General features: G+C 44.3%; 1 protein-coding gene across 1 annotated transcript in view; it reads left to right on the top strand.

Moving 5' to 3' along the window:
• The window catches only part of LOC121540488 (exocyst complex component 2-like), a 98,927-nt gene extending 75,777 nt beyond the window's left edge, over positions 1 to 23,150 (top strand). Inside the window, exons 16-28 of the mRNA XM_041849395.2 lie at positions 236 to 357; positions 858 to 919; positions 1,053 to 1,133; positions 3,354 to 3,407; positions 4,169 to 4,230; positions 4,323 to 4,389; positions 6,623 to 6,739; positions 7,318 to 7,459; positions 19,114 to 19,169; positions 19,294 to 19,416; positions 20,219 to 20,280; positions 20,682 to 20,741; positions 22,887 to 23,150. Coding sequence (XP_041705329.2) covers positions 236 to 357; positions 858 to 919; positions 1,053 to 1,133; positions 3,354 to 3,407; positions 4,169 to 4,230; positions 4,323 to 4,389; positions 6,623 to 6,739; positions 7,318 to 7,459; positions 19,114 to 19,169; positions 19,294 to 19,416; positions 20,219 to 20,280; positions 20,682 to 20,741; positions 22,887 to 22,980 — 1,102 coding nt within the window. The 3' untranslated portion in view covers positions 22,981 to 23,150. The remainder of the gene's footprint in view (positions 1 to 235; positions 358 to 857; positions 920 to 1,052; positions 1,134 to 3,353; positions 3,408 to 4,168; positions 4,231 to 4,322; positions 4,390 to 6,622; positions 6,740 to 7,317; positions 7,460 to 19,113; positions 19,170 to 19,293; positions 19,417 to 20,218; positions 20,281 to 20,681; positions 20,742 to 22,886) is intronic.
• The last annotated feature ends 42 nt before the right edge of the window (positions 23,151 to 23,192 follow it).

Below are 23,192 nucleotides of genomic sequence, written 5' to 3' on the forward strand. Positions count from 1 at the left end.
GTCAATGAAGTTATACCCCATATTCCCGACCCCCAATCCCTCCTCCACTTTCCCCCCCTCTCTCTCTCTCTCTCTCTCTCTCTCTCTCTCTCTCTCTTCTCTCTCTCTCTCTCTCTCTCTCTCTCTCTCTCTCTCTCTCTCTCTCTCTCTCGCTCTCTCTCCCACCTCTATCTCTCTCTCTCTCTCTCTCTCTCTCTCTCTCTCTCCTCTCTCTCTTTCTCTCCCACGTCTTCAGAATCATTTTTGAGGCTCTGGTAGCTCTGGAGATCCCCAATGATCTACTGCAGGTGATCCAGGATCTATTGCTGGAGCTGAGACACCACTGTCTACTGGTCACCCTGCACCACACCACAGAGGGTGAGGAAAGGGAGAAGGGAGATATGGGAGGGAGGAGGGGATCTACTGTAGGAGCTGAGACATCACATTCTACTGGTCACCCTGCACTCTCCACCCTTGAGAGAGGGGGAGGAGGAAGGATAGAGATGTAGCGAGGTTGGGGGATAGGGAAGAGGAGAAATTGGAGGGGTGAGTTAGGTGAGGTTAGAGAGGGTTAAACAGGGTTGGTTATTCTGACAGTGGTCCTAGTTCTATAGAAAATCTGGGTTGATAGTATCAACTAAGTGTGGTTTTGAAGGTAGTTATACACTAGTTTAGAGGGTCATTTCACTTTCTACTGCAGTCTTCCTCCAAACAACTCTCACAGTCCTGTTTAAAATGTAAAGTGAACTGATCATGACCCTACAGTTGTTAGCCATCTACTACCTAGTACCATTACTTAATTTGATCAAGAATAATGTAAAGAGTGCACACATTTGTAGTCGCTACAGTCATTCATGTTTTTGTATGTACTTTGTCAGATGTCAAAAGGGTTGCAGAGAAAGAGGACTGGGTCATAGACAATGAAGGAATCACCAGCCTGGTAATGCTATATTTACTATACTATCCACTCCATTTAGTGATATGTCATGATTTATTATGGTAAGATACAGTATGATATAACATATGACGTGGTGTAATCTATATATTCGTTCTGTGTGTTGTGTTGTGAGCAGCCGGCCCAGTTTGAGCAGTGCATGGTGCAGATGCTGCAGTCACTCAAAGAACCCATGGATACCAAACCTGGGGAGGTCAATGTAAGGAACACACATACAGTGGGGGAAAAAAGTATTTAGTCAGCCACCAATTATGCAAGTTCTCCCACTTAAAAAGATGAGAGAGGCCTGTGATTTTCATCATAGGTACACGTCAACTATGACAGACAAAATGAGGAAAAAAATTCCAGAAAATCACATTGTAGGATTTTTAATGAATTTATTTGAAATTATGGTGGAAAATAAGTATTTGGTCAATAACAAAAGTTTCTCAATACTTTGTTATATACCCTTTGTTGGCAATGACACAGGTCAAACGTTTTCTGTAAGTCTTCACACGGTTTTCACACACTGTTGCTGGTATTTTGGCCCATTCCTCCATGCAGATCTCCTCTAGAGCAGTGATGTTTTGGGGCTGTCGCTGGGCAACACGGACTTTCAACTCCCTCCAAAGATGTTCTATGGGGTTGAGATCTGGAGACTGGCTAGGCCACTCCAGGACCTTGAAATGCTTCTTACGAAGGCACTCCTTCATTGCACGGGTGGTGTGTTTGGGATCATTGTCATGCTGAAAGACCCAGCCATGTTTCATCTTCAATGCCCTTGCTGATGGAAGGAGGTTTTCACTCCAAATCTCACGATACATGGCCCCATTCATTCTTTCCTTTACACGGATCAGTCGTCCTGGTCCCTTTGCAGAAAAACAGCCCCAAAGCATGATGTTTCCACCCCCATGCTTCACAGTAGGTATGGTGTTCTTTGGATGCAACTCAGCATTCTTTGTTCTCCAAACACGACGAGTTGAGTTTTTACCAAAAGTTATATTTTGGTTTCATCTGACCATATGACATTCTCCCAATCCTCTTCTGGATCATCCAAATGCACTCTAGCAAACTTCAGACAGGCCTGGACATGTACTGGCTTAAGCAAGGGGACACGTCTGGCATTGCAGGATTTGAGTCCCTGGCGGCGTAGTGTGTTACTGATGGTAGGCTTTGTTACTTTGGTCCCAGCTCTCTGCAGGTCATTCACTAGGTCCCCCCGTGTGGTTCTGGGATTTTGCTCACCGTTCTTGTGATCATTTTTACCCCCACGGGGTGAGATCTTGCGTGGAGCCCCAGATCGAGGGAGATTATCAGTGGTCTTGTATGTCTTCCATTTCCTAATAATTGCTCCCACAGTTGATTTCTTCAAACCAAGCTGCTTACCTATTGCAGATTCAGTCTTCCCAGCCTGGTGCAGGTCTACAATTTTGTTTCTGGTGTCCTTTGACAGCTCTTTGGTCTTGGCCATAGTGGAGTTTGGAGTGTGACTGTTTGAGGTTGTGGACAGGTGTCTTTTATACTGATAACAAGTTCAAACAGGTGCTATTAATACAGGTAACGAGTGGAGGACAGAGGAGCCTCTTAAAGAAGAAGTTACAGGTCTGTGAGAGCCAGAAATCTTGCTTGTTTGTAGGTGACCAAATACTTATTTTCCACCATAATTTGCAAATAAATTCATAAAAAATCCTACAATGTGATTTTCTGGAGAGAAAAAATCTCAATTTGTCTGTCATAGTTGACGTGTACCTATGATGAAAATCACAGGCCTCTCTCATCTTTTTAAGTGGGAGAACTTGCACAATTGGTGGCTGACTAAATACTTTTTTTCCCCACTGTACATTACACTATCACAGAATCTCATTCATCTATGTGAACTATCTATGTATGTGAACTACAGGTAACTGCCAAAATAAGGAAACACAAACATAAAGTGTCTTAATAGGGCGTTGATCCACCACGAGCCACCAGATCAGCTTCAATGTGCCTTGGCATAGATTCTACAAGTCACAAGAAAATCCGTAATTTGGTGTTTTGTAAATGCTCTCTCAGAATCTCCTTTAAGTGTTCAATTGGGTTGAGATTTGGTGAATGAGACACACACACACACTTTAAACCCCCCATGCTCCTTTGAGACCCCTCTTTCAAAGTCACTGAGATCTCTTCTTCTAGCCATGGTAGCCAAAATAATGGGCAACTGGACATTTGTATACATGACCCCTAAGCATGATGGGATGTTAATTGCTTAATAGAATTGACAAACCACACCTGTGTGGAAGCACCCGCTTTCAATATACTTTCTAGCCCTCATTTACTCACGTGTTTCCTTTATTTTGGTAGTTACCTGTATATGTTGTTGTATTGGACCACAATACAGTGTGATAGTTGTTTTATGCAGCTGAGTGTCCTGTCTCACCTTGCTCTTCTCTTCTGTCTTCAGATCCTCCAGTTGGATCAGGACCAGGCCTCAGAGCTCTGTGTGGACATCATGAAGGTACTGTACAGTCACTACAGACTAGGTTCACAGTATATTTGACCACAATAATACGGAGTAGAGATTCAGATTACAGTATAGTTCAACATAGGAATCCCTTCAATCAAGGTATGGTACTAATGTCACTAGAGAATAGGTTTACAGTATATTTCACTCCGTCTACACTATAGTGAAGGGACTCCTGCAGGTCACATGTTGTTTATAGGCTACAATGCACAAGTCCAGTAGACATTTAGGGACAGTTTCCAGGACACAGATTAAAACTAGTCCTGGACTTTCAATGGAGAATCTCCACTGAGAAGGCGTTTTAGTCCTGCATTAGTCTATCTATGTCCATGAAACTGGCCCTTAGATTATTGTAGACTTTTACCTTTGTAGCAGGAAGGGGCCAGGAAGCTCCGTGAGAGGATGATGAAGGTACGGTACGAAGTAGAGTTAAGGATGACATCATATTTCGTCATAGGAATACCTACAGATAATAGTAGTTTAGTTCAGTTCAAATTCGAGCAGGTTCGAGAGCAGGTGGAAAAGCTCTGTAAGGACATCAATAAGGTATGGTACAGGGTCGATTAATGACTAGGATTACACTCATATTACACCAAAGGAATCACTACAGATTATAGGTAGTTTACTGTAGGTTTACAGTGCAGTCCATTCACCCCATTCAGTAGACATTTCGAATATAGCACACTGTTACTGTTGTCTAGGTGTGTCTGAGTAACTGACCTGTATCTGTGACCGACCTGTAACACCTATTCCAGGTGTTCATCAACTGCCTGGAGCAGCTGAGCACTAAAACAGACAGAGACATCGACACCTCACAGTGAGTACAGGCAGGGACTTTATTTCCAGTGCCGCCCTTTTGTGTGTCTGCCTTAGTGTATTTTAAACTCTTCTCTGTGTGTGTATTCTCAGTATGTCCGTGGACCTGGCCTCTACAAAGCTGTTCAGTGGCATTCAGGAGGATTTCTGTCCAACACTGGTATGAAAATCTGAATTTTCTCATTCTGAGACTATAGGCCTCAATCGAACTCGATCTCACGAGACAGGATTACCAATGTCGATAAGCGTTCTCAATGAGGGTTCTTTCTCACTCTATCTCTCTTACAATCTCACGCCCCTACACACACACACACACACACACACACACACACACACACACACTTGTATCTCCTTCACTGGCAAACCAAACCACTCTGTGTTATGATGCTGTTTCCTGGTTGTGGACAGGAAGCAGGCACAACCTCATTTCCTTTATACTATATGTCGAGATGAGAGTGAATGGCCATGGGTGTCATGTAAGTGTGTGGGGGGGGGAAGAGGAGTGTGTGTGTGTAGGGTGTTTCTGGTAAAGGGAAATAGAGCAGGGTGTAGACTGGGTTTCTCTAGCAGGGGTGAGACTGACAGCCAGGCAATATTCAGAGCAGATGCCCAGAGTTTATTTATGAGCACCAATGCTTGATAAATAGTGCATAAATGATTGTAACGGATTCATTGCATGAAGAAATATACATGGAAATATGCTGAACAAAAATATAAATCCAACATGCAACAATTTCAACGATTTTACTGAGTTACAGTTCATATAAGGAAATCAGTCAATTGAAATGAATTTATTAGGCCCTAATCTATGGATTTCACATGACTGGGCAGGGGCCCACCCATTGGGGAGCCAGGCCCAGCCAATCAGAATTTGTTTTTCCCCCAAAAAGGGCTTTATTACAGACCAAAATACTCCTCAGTTTCATCAGCTGTCAGGAGGCAAAGGTCGAGTCATGCGTCCTCCGAAACATGACCCGCCAAACCGTGCTTCTTATCACCCGCCCACTTAACCCGGAAGCCAGCCGCACCAATGTGTCGGAGGAAACACAGTTCAACTGACGTCCGAGGTCAGCCTGCAGTCACCCGGCCTGCCACAAGGAGTCGCTAGAACACGATAAGCCAAGTAAAGCCCCCCCAGCCAAACACTCCCCTAACCCGGACGACGCTGGGCCAATTGTGCGCCGCCCTATGGGACTCCCGATCACGGCCGGTTGTGATACAGCCCGGGATCAAACCCGGGTCTGTAGTGACGCCTTGGCCCTATACCGCTGCGCCACTCGGGAGGCCCCTTTCCCTTTTTTAAAATGTGTTTGGAGCAATTCTGGGAGGAGGGAGGTCAAGGGGGGACAAAAAGGGGAAAAATGTACAATGTCTTTACATTTTATCGTTGAACTGTTATATATATTTTTTTAAGGATATGTTTTGCATTATTCTGAAGGCCTACTGCAACACATAGCATGTTTTCGTTTCCCTTACAATAAATCTGATTAATAATAGAGACAGTAAATAAAATAGTCCTGTAACAGCTTCTTTTTACAAAGTAAAACATAAAAGAGAAGGGTATCAACCCTCAAGGCGCGCGGTTAAATTATTAACATGAGCACCAACGCTGATAAATACGCATAACACAAGCTCATCATTACACTATTGTTGTTCTAAATTAAATCAACCACTTCACCCTCCTTATCATTCAGTTAGGCCTCATTTAAATTCAATTGTGAAGTAAGGTGCACGATTATCGCCCATTCATCCATTTGTCATTCATTCAGTGAGGAGAGAGAGACGCATTCAATCAATCAATCAATTTTATTTTATATAGCCCTTCTTACATCAGCTAATATCTCGAAGTGCTGTACAGAAACCCAGCCTAAAACCCCAAACAGCTAGTAATGCAGGTGTAGAAGCACGGTGGCTAGGAAAAACTCCCACTGCATTAGCACCTGGCTGGGTTAAGTTGGGAATAGGTGTGGAAAAAACAGGTAAAAAGGCTCTAAATACTTTTCTGTTTGTGATTTCAAAATTCTGACAAATGAGCAGTGTAAAATACAAACATTTAGGAAAAGTCAGGGAAGGAGCAGGACATAGCTTTTTTTGGAGAGGGGGCAGTTTTTTGGGGCCTATGGCGGTTCTAGTGTTAAGAGTGAACACTACCTGTTACACTAATCATGTCAGTGAGGTAGCTGTTATCATTTACCTTGTATCAGTGAGGGAAACCCAGAGTGTGTAGTATGCAGTAAAACAGGATTTCAATCAATTCTAGTCAAACAGGGATGGAGTCAGTGATGAGATTATTGGCAGATAGATGTTCAGAGACCACTCAATATGACAAATCCAATGTTATGACCGTATTATTCTGTGTGTGTATTTGTGTTTATTTGTGTGTGTGTGTGTAGGAGCAGCGTCTGCTGATCATCCTCAGTAACTGTCAGTACCTGGAGAAACACACTTTCCTTAATCTGGCTGAACACTTTGAGAAGCACGGCTTCACCGGGACTGAGAAGATCACACGGGTGAGTAGAGAGGACACACATTCACACACACAAACTCAGACGCACAAGCCTTGGGAAGCTGCAACTTTAGCCTTCCGTGTGTCGGAAACAACGAACAGTTAACTGGCCCCTTAGATATTTTGCTGTTTAGTTTTTGCTGTTCTGTGAAGAAGAATGTTTGTCACCAAAGACTTGATGAGAAAGAAGTTTATGTTTCAGGGCAGAGCAATGACTCTCACTTTCTCTTTAAACACTTATATGTCAGATCTGAGTCAGTCTCTCTCTCTCTCTCTCTCACTCACATATTGGTTGGCCCTTCCCGTAAAGACAGCTGAACAGCCTGTAGCAGTTGGTTCAAAGCCACTCAGGGCGGTTAATTGGGTTTTTGAGCCCTTGTTTTTGCCTAAGAAACTATATTGTGACAGGAAGACCATCAATCAAGTTACCGTAGAAGCACTTTGTGACAACTGCTGATGTTAGAAGGGATTCCTAAATACATTTCTTTGAAATTTGATTGAATGTCTCTCTCTGCTCCCAGGTGAGTGTCTGTGTGGCTGTGTAGGTGTGTTAATTAGGTTTGTCTCTACGTCTGTTTCCAGGTGACTGTGCGTGCGGTGAAGGAGCTAGATGAGAGTTTGTTTGATGCCTACATCGAGAGGAAGTCTGATCCCATCGTAGGATCCCTGGAACCAGGCATCTATGCTGGACACTTCGACTGGAAGGACTGCAGTACACCCACAGGTATATACACACACACACACACACACACAGAGATCTATGCTGTCTACTTCAATTGGAGGGACTGCACACCTTTATACACACCTTCATCGCAGGACGTTATGCACTATAGCCAGGATTCAAACAAACACAGATGAATGACCTGTGCACTGCGATATACTTTTAAAATGCAATTTCCCAGATGTTTGCAGAGATTGCCTTCGCAATGTTGAGTTCCTGCACCAAGCCACAGGTGTGACAGAGAGAGGGGGGTTTACCCATAATAACCCCTGACCTATGTAGTCTCTTAGGTTTACCTCCAAAAGTACTAAACCTGACCACCGGCAGGGGAACTCAGGGGACTGTCTGAGCAGCCCTGTGGGTGTGTTGTGGTTTATATGTATGTCATATGTGGAGTACATATTGTAATGTCTATGTGTGTCTGTTTGAAGTGTTACTGTAAACAGTGCTTGGATGCGCTTAGCCATTGGTTCAAATATGAGTCTACTCTATGGGCTTGACATCTACCCTTTGTATATTTTTCCTGTCTCTCTATCTCTTTCATTGTCTCTCTATATTCTCTCTTAAGAAGATGTTTGTTTTTGTGGGTGGGGGAGCTCCTTGTGTGTGTCTCATCTGCACAGTGCAGGAAATGTCAAACACTGAATTCTCAGTGAATCTTTGTTCCATACACACACACTCTACATTGATATGATATTAGCAGTGACATGGACAATATATCATTATGGTCTGTGGTTTTGGGTGTGTGTGCAAAAGTCTATGCACACACAAACACCCACATGCACATGGATGTGCAGTGAGACCAGGTGGAAATTGGTGGTTTACGTACCTTACGGAACAGGAAGTTAGTCGGTCTGTGTGCGTATGTGTGTTTGACATAACCCCACTCCCCCACCTCCAAAATGCTCCAGGGAGTGAAAGTGCCTCTGTGTTTATGTGTGTGTTCTGCTAATAGTGAAACAGGAACATTTGGGCTTATTAACCACAACTATAAGGAATAGGTTATGATACTTTCACTGGCTAAACGTTTGTAGGCCTAGCCTTTATGTGTGTGTGATTCGTGTGGGCATGCTGCAAGCCATTACCAGCGGAAACAGAGTAAGACAACTTTCACTGGTTTTGGTCTTTTGTTTTCTCGTGGCATTACTCTCATGGCGCCCCTTGGAAGTATTAACCTAACCTGAAGTACCAGACACCAGCATACAACTCTTCTATTGTCTTTTCAACATGGCTTGTTAGTGGAGACTATGTTTATACATTCATCTGCCATTCCCCAGAGTGAATGTGGGTCTGTAAACCAGTTTCTCATTAGAAAGACCAAGACCAGGGGCTCTATTTGAACAAATCTAACGAAATGTTAAATCTAAGTGCTGACGGTTGCTCTATAGGTTTGGGGGTGTGTCAGAACAATTTATGCTATTTTCACAACCAGAATCATGGGAGCCGTTGCTGGCGGTGGCGCCAAAGAGCTGGGTTATGATTAATAAACCAGTTGTGGGTGTGTCGAGACTTGGCTCCTCACTGGCAAATGAGAACGAGCTCCCTGGCTAAAAATGTGGTTGCTTCAATTGTGTATTTACAGTCTTTTATGTATTGCATTGTCATCAACTCCAATTCCAATGTTAGTCCATTATAGGTTGTTAAATAGCTTACAGAAACAAAATAACAAAATGTAGACATATCCCATCATTGCTAAATACGTTAACTTTAACCTGTTTGCAGTCCACATTGTTCTAAGTAATTGCATGGATTCAATATGGAAATATACACTGAGTATACAAAACATGATGCTCTTTCCATGACTGACCAGTTGAATCCAGGTGAAAGCTATAATCCATTATTGATGTCACTTGTTTAGGGCTGTCCCTAAAAACAATCTGTTCTTTCGACTAATCCATTGGTTGAAATTTTTAAATGTGTATTTTTCAATATATAGAAACACCTTATCTGTTTTAATAAAATCAACTACAGTGGGGAAAAAAAGTATTTAGTCAGCCACCAATTGTGCAAGTTCTCCCACTTAAAAAGATGAGAGAGGCCTGTAATTTTCATCATAGGTACACGTCAACTATGACAGACAAAATGAGGGAAAAAAATCCAGATAATCACATTGTAGGATTTTTAATGAATTTATTTGCAAATTATGGTGGAAAATAAGTATTTGGTCAATAACAAAAGTTTCTCAATACTTTGTTATATACCCTTTGTTGGCAATGACACAGGTCAAACGTTTTCTGTAAGTCTTCACAAGGTTTTCACACACTGTTGCTGGTATTTTGGCCCATTCCTCCATGCAGATCTCTAGAGCAGTGATGTTTTGGGGCTGTCGCTGGGCAACACGGACTTTCAACTCCCTCCAAAGATTTTCTATGGGGTTGAGATCTGGAGACTGGCTAGGCCACTCCAGGACCTTGAAATGCTTCTTACAAAGCCACTCCTTCATTGCCCGGGCGGTGTGTTTGGGATCATTGTCATGCTGAAAGACCAAGCCACGTTTTAATCTTCAATGCCCTTGCTGATGGAAGGAGTTTTCACTCAAAATCTCACGATACATGGCCCCATTCATTCTTTCCTTTACACGGATCAGTCGTCCTGGTCCCTTTGCAGAAAAACAGCCCCAAAGCATGATGTTTCCACCCCCATGCTTCACAGTAGGTATGGTGTTCTTTGGATGCAACTCAGCATTCTTTGTCCTCCAAACACGACGAGTTGAGTTTTTACCAAAAAGTTATATTTTGGTTTCATCTGACCATATGACATTCTCCCAATCCTCTTCTGGATCATCCAAATGCACTCTAGCAAACTTCAGAAGGGCCTGGACATGTACTGGCTTAAGCAGGGGGACAAGTCTCGCACTGCAGGATTTGAGTCCCTGGCGGCGTAGTGTGTTACTGATGGTAGGCTTTGTTACTTTGGTCTCAGCTCTCTGCAGGTCATTCACTAGGTCCCCCCGTGTGGTTCTGGGATTTTTGCTCACCGTTCTTGTGATCATTTTGACCCCACGGGGTGAGATCTTGCGTGGAGCCCCAGATCGAGGGAGATTATCAGTGGTCTTGTATGTCTTCCATTTCCTAATAATTGCTCCCACAGTTGATTTCTTCAAACCAAGCTGCTTACCTATTGCAGATTCAGTCTTCCCAGCCTGGTGCAGGTCTACAATTTTGTTTCTGGTGTCCTTTGACAGCTCTTTGGTCTTGGCCATAGTGGAGTTTGGAGTGTGACTGTTTGAGGTTGTGGACAGGTGTCTTTTATACTGATAACAAGTTCAAACAGGTGCCATTAATACAGGTAACTAGTGGAGGACAGAGGAGCCTCTTAAAGAAGAAGTTACAGGTCTGTGAGAGCCAGAAATCTTGCTTGTTTGTAGGTGACCAAATACTTATTTTCCACCATAATTTGCAAATAAATTCATAAAAAATCCTACAATGTGATTTTCTGGATTTTTATTTCTCAATTTGTCTGTCATAGTTGACTTGTACCTATGATGAAAATTACAGGCCTCTCTCATCTTTTTAAGTGGGAGAACTTGCACAATTGGTGGCTGACTAAATACTTTTTTTCCCCACTGTATATGCATTGAGCTTGTCTGATGCTTTAAGCTGATAGTTTAATGAAATATGACAAATGCCTCAAGAGGGTGCCAGAGATCTAGATAACCAGCAGAAAAAAAAACTTTACCTGACCCAACTATTCTCCTCCCGCCCCTGCTGGCTTTCGCAGATTCTGCCCTTACTCTCCTGAAGTTGCCAGTAACAGGCTACACAAGGAGTAGACAACCTTTCTCATGTTGAATGCCAATTCATCTTATCATTTCTACCGATCTGCGTGCCAGTTATGGTTTTCATATGCAAATTTATGTGAAACAGTTTCATTTTAACGTCTAAATATCTCAAAATCATTGTCATGTGGTTAATCAAAATTATATCAAAATCTAAATGAAAATGATACAAACCTAAAAAGTAACTTCTATCGCCATTGCCAACTATGTAAAAATAGCCTACATAAAGCCAACAAATAAAAACATTGCAGCCTGCAGGTAGAAAATATCCTGATAAAAAATAAATATCCTATAAATCACATTGGCTACACATGGTCTGTCTGCAAGGAACTTGAAACATTGAATCAACTATTAACTGGGTCCAGCCCGAAGCTCGTGCTAGCAAACTTGCAACACTGTATAAAATATTCTGCGTCCTCCGAGTTTCCTGTGCCAGTGAGCTCGGGACAGACACAGCTGTAGGCTATTTGTGCAAGGGATAAGATGCAGCACTTGACTTGGGCAGGAGCTCACCGGAGCTGAGTACCTGCACCTCCAATTTTTTACTGCTTGAGCTCCTGTTCCTCTTATAGAATATTAGCTCAAAAGTATTGTGGTGCTCCTGCACCTAAATATCAACAGTACCAGCACCCAAAATGAGTACCGGAACCTATTTCAGTCCAAGTCAAAAACTGATAAGAAGTAATCAGGTAAGCCTATTTTATGACGCTTCCACTGGATCAGAGCATGACATTTTTCCCTTTCACGCTGAGTGGTTATCGAAAGGGAGAGAGCTGGAAAGATTTTTCAAATACATTGAGGAACTATTGTAATTCTCAATGGATGTAAAAATAGACTTTGTTTGCTTGCTGTTTGAGGTGAAGAAAACATTACTGTCACGATCGTCGAAAGGAGCAGACCAAAGCGCAGCGGGTTGAGCGAACATCGTAGACTTTATTATAAAGAAACCACGATAAAAACAACAAACCAAATATGACGAAAGTGAAGTCCAATACTGATAACGACTAACAGCAACAAGGAAACAAAAACCCACAAAACCAAGGTGAAACCACACAGTTTAAATATGGCTCCCAATCAGAGATAACGAGCCGACAGCTGTCACTCGTTACCTCCGATTGGGAGTCACCTGAATAATCACGAACAATCACCACACATAGAAATGAAACAACCAGAATACCCAACATAGAAATACACCCAAACAAGGAAAATGAACAACCCTGGCTCAATAATAAAGTCCATGGAGCCAGAGTGTCACAGTACCCCCCCCTAAAGGTGCGCACTCCGGGCGCACCAGCATACAGTCTAGGGGAGGGTCTGGGTGGGCGTCTGTCCATGGGGGCGGCTCTGGCCCAGGTCGTGGTCCCCACCCCACCTTAGTCACTATCCGCTTCCGTAGCCCCCTCCACATGACCACCCCCCAACTAAACCCACCTGGATTAAGGGGCGGCACCGGACTAAGGGGCAGCACCGGACTTAGAGGCAGCACCGGACTAAGGGCAGCACCGGGACTAAGGGGGCAGCACCGGGCTAAGGGGCAGCACCGGGCTAAGGGACAGCACCGGGCTAAGGGGCAGCACCGGACTAAGGGGCAGCACCGGGCTAAGGGACAGTACCTGACTAGCTGGCGGATCCTGGCTGGCTGGCTCAGGCGGATCCTGGCTGGACGGCTCTGGCGGATCCTGGCTGGCGGAAGGCTCTGGCTGATCCTGTCTGGCAGAAGGCTCTGGCTGATCCTGTCTGGCAGAAGGCTCTGGCTGATCCTGTCTGGCGGAAGGCTCTGGCTGATCCTGTCTGGCGGAAGGCTCTGGCTGATCCTGTCTGGCGGAAGGCTCTGGCTGATCCTGTCTGGCGGAAGGCTCTGGCTGATCCTGTCTGGCGGAGAGCTCTAGCGGCTCCGGTCTGGCGGACGGCTCTGAAGGCTCATGGCAGACGGGCGGCTTTGCAGGCTCAGTACAGACGGGCAGTTCAGACGGCGTTGGGCAGACGGACAGTTCAGACGGCGTTGGGCAGACGGGCAGTTCAGGCGCCGTTGGGCAGACGGGCAGTTCAGACGGCGTTGGGCAGACGGACAGTTCAGGCGCCGTTGGGCAGACGGGCAGTTCAGACGGCGTTGGGCAGACGGACAGTTCAGGCCCCGTTGGGCAGACGGCAGACTCTGGCCGTCTGAGGCGCACCGTAGGCCTGGTGCGTGGTGCCGGAACTGGAGGTACCGGGCTGAGGACACGCATCTCAGGGCTAGTGCGGGGAGAAGCAACAGGGCATGCTTGGCCCTGGGGACGCACCGTAGGCCTGATGCGTGGTGCCGGAACTGGAGGTACCGGGCTGAGGACACGCATCTCAGGGCTAGTGCGGGAAGCAGCAACAGGGCATGCTTGGCCCTGGGGACGCACATAAGGCCTAGTGCGGAGAGCAGCAACAGGGCATGCTGGACCCTGGGGACGCACATAAGGCCTAGTGCGGAGAGCAGGAACAGGCCGGGCTGGGCTGGCGACGCGCACCGTCTCCCTGGTGCGGGTGGCCGGAACAGGCCGGGCCGGGCTGGCGAAGCGCACCGTATCCCTGGTGCGTGGAGCAGGAACAGGCCGGGCTGGGCTGGCGACGCGCACCGTATCCCTGGTGCGAGTGGCCGGAACAGGCCGGGCCGGGCTGGCGAAGCGCACCGTATCCCTGGTGCGTGGAGTAGGAACAGGCCGGGCTGGGCTGGCGACGCGCACCGTATCCCTGGTGCGAGTGGCCGGAACAGGCCGGGCCGGGCTGGCGTAGCACACCGTGGACCTGGTGCTTGGAGTAGGAACAGGCCGAGCCGGGCTGGAGACGCGCACCGTACACTTGGTGCGAGGGGTCGTAACAGGCCGGACCGTACTGGAGGCACACACCACTGGCTCTACCCCGGGAACTGGAACGGGCCGGACCGGACTGGTAATACACCCCAGTACCCCTCGCCGTGCCTCGACATCTCCTTTCCCTACTTTGGCCAGTGACCCCCGTAACCTGGTTGCCCTTTGAATTCGCCCCTTCTCTGCCTCCGTCAGCCCTGTGGCAGCCTCCTGCTGCCCAGCCGCCCAAGCCATGTGCCCCCCCCAAAAAATGTTTTGGGGTTGCCTCCCGTCCTTCCGACGATGGCCCTGCCGATGCCGTTGCTCCTCTCCTGCCAGGTTCTCCCCCTTCATCGCCCTCCGGTACCGGACGGCCTCCTCCTGGGTAATATGTCCCCAGCCGAGGAGGACATCCACCAACGTTCTCTCCTGACCCGGCGCCTCCTCCCATGTCCAGCTGTCTTGCTCCTGGACGCGCTGCTTGGTCCTTTTATGGTGGGTTTTTCTGTCACGATCGTCGAAAGGAGCAGACCAAAGCGCAGCGGGTTGAGCGAACATCGTAGACTTTATTATAAAGAAACCACGATAAAAACAACAAACCAAATATGACGAAAGTGAAGTCCAATACTGATAACGACTAACAGCAACAAGGAAACAAAAACCCACAAAACCAAGGTGAAACCACACAGTTTAAATATGGCTCCCAATCAGAGATAACGAGCCGACAGCTGTCACTCGTTACCTCCGATTGGGAGTCACCTGAATAATCACGAACAATCACCACACATAGAAATGAAACAACCAGAATACCCAACATAGAAATACACCCAAACAAGGAAAATGAACAACCCTGGCTCAATAATAAAGTCCATGGAGCCAGAGTGTCACAATTACTTTGAGAAGCTCCACAGGTCATTAGTGGTGGTGCGTTAAGCCAATCAGAAATACTGTCAGATCCCCAAATGGCCCATTTATATGCCAATCATGTCAATGCGGAGCGATACAGAGTCCTCCACATTGTTACAAAATTTGGGAGGCGCATGGTGATGCAGTACGGAGCTCGATTTGGCCATTGCATGCCTCTGGAGGCTCCGCAATTGTGTCACACCCTCCATATGGAGCCACCGACCACATTTTCGGATCAAGCATAAATTGGCTTGTAGTCTAGGCCTCCGCAATGGATTAGTTAACTGAGATGGGAACAAATATATATATTTACTGCTCGACTAAAACAATCTCGGTCAACCAGCAGCCTAACGACCAAACAATCGACCAGTCGACTAATTGGGGTCTGCCCTACACTTGTTAAATCCACTTCAATCAGTGTAGATGAAGGGGAAGAGACAGGTTAAAGAAGGATTTCTAAGCCTTCAGACAATTGAGACATGGATTGTGTATGTGTGCCATTAAGGGTGAATGGGCAAGACAAAATAATTAAGTGCCTTTGAATGGGGTATGATAGTAGGACGACTTGCCTTAATAAAAGGAACCATGAATTCTGCTCTGTATCAGAGAATTCTACAGGAGAATGTCAGGCCATCAGTCTGTGAGCTGAAGCTGAAGCGCAGCTAGGTCATGCGCCAAGACAATGATCCAAAACACACAATCAAGTCTATATGAAAATGGTTCAAAAGCAACACATTTGAAGTTTTGGAATGGCTTAGTCAGGAGTCCAGACCTAATCCCAATTGAGATGTTGTGGCAGGACTTGAAATGAGCAGTTCATGCTTGAAAACCCACAAATATCAATGGGTTAATGCAGTTCTGCATGCAAGAGTGGGCCAAAATTCCTCCACATCGATGGGAGACTGATCAACAACTACAGGAAGCATTTGGTTGCAGTAATTGCAGCTAAAGGTGGCACAACCAGTTATTGAGTGCAATTACTTTTTCACACAGGGGAATTGGGTGTTACATAACTTTGTTAATTAATTAATAAAATAAGTATACATTTATTTTTGTTATTTGTAAACTCAGGTTCCCTTTACCTAATATTAGGTTTTGGTTGAAGATCTGATAACATTCAGTATCAAAAATATGCAAAAATAGAGAAAATCAGAAAGGGGGCAAATACTTTTTCACGCCATTGTACAGTGAGGGAATAAAGTATTTGATCCCCTGCTGATTTTTTACGTTTGCCCACTGACAAAGAAATGATCCGTCTATAATTTTAATGGTAAGTTTATTTGAACAGTGAGAGACAGAATAACAACAAAAAATCCAGAAAAACGCATGTCGAAAATGTTATAAATTGATTTGCATTTTAATGAGGGAAATAAGTATTTGACCCCTCTGCAAAACATGACTTAGTACTTGGTGGCAAAACCCTTGTTGGCAATCACAGAGGTCAGACGTTTCTTGTAATTGGCCACCAGGTTTGCACACATCTCAGGAGGGATTTTGTCCCACTCCTCTTTGCAGATCTTCTCCAAGTCATTAAGGTTTCGAAGCTGACGTTTGGCAACTCGAACCTTCAGCTCCCTCCACAGATTTTCTATGGGATTAAGGTCTGGAGACTGGCTAGGCCACTCCAGGACCTTAATGTGCTTCTTCTTGAGCCACTCCTTTGTTGCCTTGGCCGTGTGTTTTGGGTCATTGTCATGCTGGAATACCCATCCACAACCCATTTTCAATGCCCTGGCTGAGGGAAGAAGGTTCTCACCCAAGATTTGACGGTACATGGCCCCGTCCATCGTCCCTTTGATGCGGTGAAGTTGTCCTGTCCCCTTAGCAGAAAAACACCCCCAAAGCATAATGTTTCCACCTCCATGTTTGACGGTGGGGATGGTGTTCTTGGGGTCATAGAAAGCATTCCTCCTCCTCCAAACACGGTGAGTTGAGTTGATGCCAAAGAGCTCAATTTTGGTCTCATCTGACCACAACACTTTCACTCAGTTCTCCTCTGAATCATTCAGATGTTCATTGGCAAACTTCAGATGGACATGTAAATGTGCTTTCTTGAGCAGGGGACCTTGCGGGCACTGCAGGATTTCAGTCCTTCACGGCGTAGTGTGTTACCAATTGTTTTCTTGGTGACTATGATCCCAGCTGCCTTGAGATCATTGACAAGATCCTCCCGTGTAGTTCTGGGCTGATTCCTTACCATTCTCATGATCATTGCAACTCCACGAGGTGAGATCTTGCTTGGAGCCCCAGGCCGAGGGAGATTGACAGTTATTTTGTGTTTCTTCCATTTGCGAATAATCGCACCAACTGTTGTCACCTTCTCACCAAGCTGCTCGGCGATGGTCTTGTAGACCATTCCAGCCTTGTGTAGGTCTACAATCTTGTCCCTGACATCCTTGGAGAGCTCTTTGGTCTTGGCCATGGTGGAGAGTTTGGAATCTGATTGATTGATTGCTTCTGTGGACAGGTGTCTTTTATACAGGTAACAAGCTGAGATTAGGAGCACACTCATTAAGGGAGTGCTCCTAATCTCAGCTCGTTACCTGTATAAAAGACACCTGGGAGCCAGAAATCTTTCTGATTGAGAGGGGGTCAAATACTTATTTCCCTCATTAAAATGCAAATCAATTTATAACATTTTTGACATGCGTTTTTCTGGATTATTATTTTTTAATTCTGTCTCACACTGTTCAAATAAACCTACCATTAAAATGATATACTGATCATTTCTTTGTCAGTGGGCAAACGTACAAAATCAGCAGGGGATCAAATACTTTTTTCCCTCACTGTACATATCATCTGTCACACATTAAGAACCTGGTTTTCCTCTGTGGTGATGGCCTGTGTGCGCTATATTGTCTGAACTAGGAAGAGAGGTTGAGAAAGAGTCACGAAGGAGTGTGACAGCTATCTCTTACTGTCTCCTTTTCTCTCTGGGCCATTCGTACTCTCCGGCTTCTTGGGTGGCCTCGGATGTGGTGGTGAAAAAAGACAAAACAAGGACTCGCTACAATTATTTTTATCAGAAAAAAAGACTCCACCTGCTCCCGCCAACCCCACCAAATCTCTAAAGGAAAAACATTGAGACAGCGAAGAGCTCCCGACTCTATGCTCTGACTTACGAGATGTCCTGTGTTTGATATTTCGAGGGGCTGTTTGTGATTAGCTGATGGTTTGAGGGTTTGATGGGCGGGTGGCAGGTGGCGGGCGGGGTGGAGGTTAGGGGGGTGTATGCGCCACTCAATATTAGGAAGGTGTTCTTAATGTTTTGTACACACAGTGTATATGCCTACATCATTCATGCTGATATAGGGGCGTAAGCCTACTGTAAATTGCATTATGGCTGAGCATGGACATTCCAAAGTTGTCAATAAACAAGATTAACTTCATTATTGATAAGGCCTAAAAAGAGAGTGAATAATTCTAATCAAATTCTAAACAAAACAGAACAACTTGTTTTTAAATAGGGTATGTCTAAATACACTAACAGGCACCATAATTTATCCCTGTGTGCATATAATATTAAAACAATTCAGACTATGTAGGGTGTTACACACATCCAAACTTTTCACAGTAGCTGGACAAAGATCCAATATAAAGAGAAAGGGAGAATGTCCACTCACCGTTATACTGCTGACAAATATAATGTTTTAAAATAAAAATAAAAATAAATAATCATAACCATCTTACAGATCAGATCACATTCACACTTCTCCAGAAGTTGCATTGCTTGCGCGACATGGACATTCTCACCATAAAGCCAGGACAGTCAATCATTCTAATAAAATTGGTTTTATTCAAATTTAACAAAAAACATGTAAAATGTAATAATATCATAAAATTGCCAGGATAAAAAAGACATGACGCTGGTATAAGACAGGTCAATTACCAATCCTTCCTCAACAGAAAATAGCAGCGCGCTGGCTTTAACAGGTCAAAATTGCAAATGTATGTGCGTTTGACACTAGTGCCGCCTTTAAAGCCAGACGAAAATAGAACGCCAAGCTTGACACAACTTTTGTTCCTCGCCCACTCCATTTTAGTCTAGTCTTATAGTAAAATAAACTGATAAATGTTAGGTCTGGGATCAGTTTCATATGATCAGGTTTGGGTGTTGGACTGGGTTTTGATGTCATTGTGAAACTACTCTCCTACAGGTGTGAGGAACTACCTGAAAGAAGCCTTGGTGAACATCATCACTGTCCATGCAGAGGTAATTCTTGTACTCGAAGATGTGCGTGACTAAAATGACTTGCCGTTCTGTACAATGACTTGAACCTCTCACAGTTACTTACATTGAATCTACCTCTCTCTCTCTCTCTCTCTCTCCCTTTTAGGTCTTCACAGTCTCTAAGGACCTAGTTCCCAGGGTTTTGACTAGAATCATTGAGGGTGTGGCGGAAGAGATGAGTCGCCTGATGCAGTGTGTCTCCTCCTTCAGCAAGGACGGAGCCATTCAGGTACACACACACTTTCAGTTTGCCACTCTCTCTGGTGAGTCAAATGAAGACCCCCTACCCCAACTGGGGGGATTTACCCTCTTTTACTGATCACAGTAACCCCCAACTACCTCTTCCAAACCAGCTGTACTACCTACTATATGTGACTTGTTTCAGGAAACTAGGCATATGTCGCAAGTCACGATTTCACAGGAGAGGCATTTGAACTTTTATTTTTATTTATTTATCAAAATGCAGGGTTTTTTTTTGCAGAAATGCCTTCTGGAACGTTTGAACTTTCAGGTGTCTTAATAACAAACTTGTATGCCATCTGTAAATACGAATAAAGTTGAATTTACGAACCTAGTTGGTTTAGCCACAAAAAAAGACAAGAACCTTCCCGCTAGCCATGATTGGCTGAGATAATGAGTGGGCTGGACATGCCGAGAGATGAGTTTCGGATTGGTCTGCCGTGTAGCATCTTCTGTCTATTAAATGAGCTGCTTGTTATGTGTAGATAATCCTTTCTACTGCAGTTCTTTCTAAATAAATAACGTTAGCCATGGAGAACTGCAAATGTGTTGCTAATGCTCTCAATAACATTGCTGTCCTGAACTGATCAGGCACTATCGTCTCTACTTTTATCCAATGTAAAAAAACACAATTTCAGATTTTGCTACATAAGAATGTATCGAGGTGGTCGGTCACATATACGGCTCACTCTACAGCCTTAACTGTTGATACTTGAAGTACCCTAAGTAACTTTTATCCATTCCTTTCATTCTCTTTATCCTCTTTCATCCCTCTCTTTCTCTCTCTGCAGGCCCGTTTGGAGATAGATTCTCTGAGAGATGCTGTAGCCTCCTACCTGTCATCTGAGAGCCAGTAAGACACATAGAACCCTCACTGACACTGTACTGTACTACACCACTACACACCTGTGTACCATACGTACACATACACTACACTTCCATACACTGTGCATACTATACACATGAACATGAATTACAGAGATTATACAGTACTCTCACTTTCATTCCTGTAAATCACATTCATCATCCCCACACCTCCCACCAGCCACTCTCTAGTCTACAGTGTATTACCTGGTGGTATATGGAAAAGGAAGCAAAGCAGAACTTTACCGGCAATCCAACTAGTTTAATCCGGTTCTGTGACTTAATATGAGTCTGTCTTTGTGTTATTGTATGTCTCTCTCCTTCTGTGTGTAGTATAATGTTTGTGTTAGTATGTGTGTTGTAGTGTTAACTGTGTATATCTTGTTTCAGCGCCAGCTTCAAGCAGGCTCTGGAGGTCCTTCCCCAGCTACACAGTGGAGCAGACAAAAAGTAAGTAATTCATCAAGGTCATACTGGTCCCAGTTAATACCTGTTAATACCTGTTACACCCTCATACTGGGACACAATACATAGGACACAGGTTGACGTTTATTGGGATGAGTCTTGTCCTGGAGCCAGAACTGAGCGATTTCCGCTAGATAGGCCAGCTGCAAAGTAAAAATGGGCTATATTGTAAAAATGTATGAAAACAAAAATGACCTTTTTGGTCTTAATTGAAGGTTAGGGTTAGGCATTAGGGTTAGCAGTGTGGTTAAGGTTAGGGTTAGGCATTAGGGATAGCAGTGTGGTTAAGGTTAGGGTTAGGTTTACAATCAGATTTTATGACTTTGTGGCTGTGCCAGCTAGTGACCATTCTGCAGAGCTGCCTCTAGAACAAGATTCATGACGAAAAACGCCAACCTGCACAATACAGTGGGGATGATTCTACCTCTTTTTTTTCCTCTTCATACAGTTGAAGTCGGAAGTTTACATACACCTTAGCCAAATACATTTCAACTCAGTTTTTCACAATTCCTGACATTTAATCCTAGTCAAAATTCCCTGTTTTATGTCAGTTAGGATCACCACTTTATTTAAAGTTTGAAATGTCCAAATAATAGTAGAGAGAATGATTTATTTTAGCTTTTATTTCTTTCATCACATTCCCAGTGGGTCAGAAGTTTACATACACTCAATTAGTATTTGGTAGCATTGCCTTTAAATTGTTTAACTTGGGTCAAACGTTTCGGGTAGCCTTCCACAAGCTTCCCACAATAAGTTGGGTGAATTATGGCCCATTCCTCCTGACAGAGCTGGTGTAACTGAGTCAGGTTTGTAGGCCCCCTTGTTCGCACACGCTTTTTCAGTTCTGCCCACAGATTTTCTATAGAATTGAGGTCAGGGCTTTGTGATGGGCACTCCAATACCTTGACTTTGTTGTCCTTAAGCCATTTTGCCACAACTTTGGAAGTTTGCTTGGGGTCATTGTCCATTTGGAAGACCCATTTGCGACCAAGCTTTAACTTCCTGACTGATGTCTTGTGATGTTGCTTCAGTATATCCACATAATTTTCCTTCCTCATGATGTCATCTATTTTGTGAAGTTCACCAGTCCCTTCTGCAGCAAAGCACCCCCACAGCATGATGCTGCCTATCCCGTGCTTCACGGTTGGGATGGTGTTCTTCGGCTTGCAAGCATCCCCTTTTTCCTCCAAACATAACGATGGTCATTATGGCCAAACAGTTCTATTTTTGTTTCATCAGACCAGAGGACATTTCTCCAAAAAGTAAGATCTTTGTCCCCATGTGCAGTTGCAAACTGTAGTCTGGCTTTTTAATGGCGGTTTTGGAGCAGTGGCTTCTTCCTTGCTGAGCGGCCTTTCAGGTTATGTCGATATAGGACACGTTTTACTGTAGATACCTTTGTACCTGTTTCCTCCAGCATCTTCACAAGGTCCTGTGCTGTTGTTCTGGGATTGATTTGCACTTTTCGCACCAAAGTACGTTCATCTCTAGGAGACAGAACGCGTCTCCTTCCTGAGCGGTATGACGGCTGCGTGGTCCCATGGTGTTTATACTTGCGTACTATTGTTTGTACAGATGAACGTGGTACCTTCAGGCGTTTAGAAATTGCTCCCAAGGATGAACCAGACTTGTGGAGGTCTACAAAAAAATGTCTGAGGTCTTGGCTGATTTCTTTTGATTTTCCCATGATGTCAAGCAAAGAGGCACTGCGTTTGAAGGTAGGCCTTGAAATACATCCACAGGTACACCTCCAATTGACTCAAATGATGTCAATTAGCCTATCAGAAGCTTCTAAAGCCATGACATCATTTTCTGGAATTTTCCAAGCTGTTTAAAGGCACAGTCAACTTAGTGTATGTAAACTTCTGACCCACTGGAATTGTGATACAGTGAATTATAAATGAAATAATCTGTCTGTAGACAATTGTTGCAAAAATGACTTGTGTCATTCACAAAGTAGATGTCCTAACCGACTTGCCAAAACTTTAGTTTGTTAACAAGACATTTGTGGAATGGTTGAAAAACGAGTTTTAATGACTCCAACCTATGTGTATGTAAACTTCTGACTTGACTGTATGTCTCTTGTTGTCTTTTCTCTCTTTCTCTCTCCCTCCCCCTCTCTCTCTCTAGGTTACTGGAGGAGCTGCTGAATAAGTTTAAGAGCAGTATGCAGCTCCAGCTCACCTGTTTCCAGCCCTCTAATGTCCAGCCTGTCAAGAGATGAGTCTGTTCAACATCTCTTCAACGTTAATATAATGGCACTATATATCTCTATCTATCTATCAAATATGTGCAGTGCCTATTTACTTGCATTGATAAACTCTTGTAGCTTTTTGTTAAATTGTTATAAGATCTATACTAGAATGGAAATTAGCCTTTTTTAACACTAATCTATTTTTTTTATTTTAGATATGTACACTCATTTTCTGAGTTAAT

This window comes from Coregonus clupeaformis, chromosome 26, assembly GCF_020615455.1.
Source record: "Coregonus clupeaformis isolate EN_2021a chromosome 26, ASM2061545v1, whole genome shotgun sequence".
Classification (NCBI taxonomy): domain Eukaryota; kingdom Metazoa; phylum Chordata; class Actinopteri; order Salmoniformes; family Salmonidae; genus Coregonus; species Coregonus clupeaformis.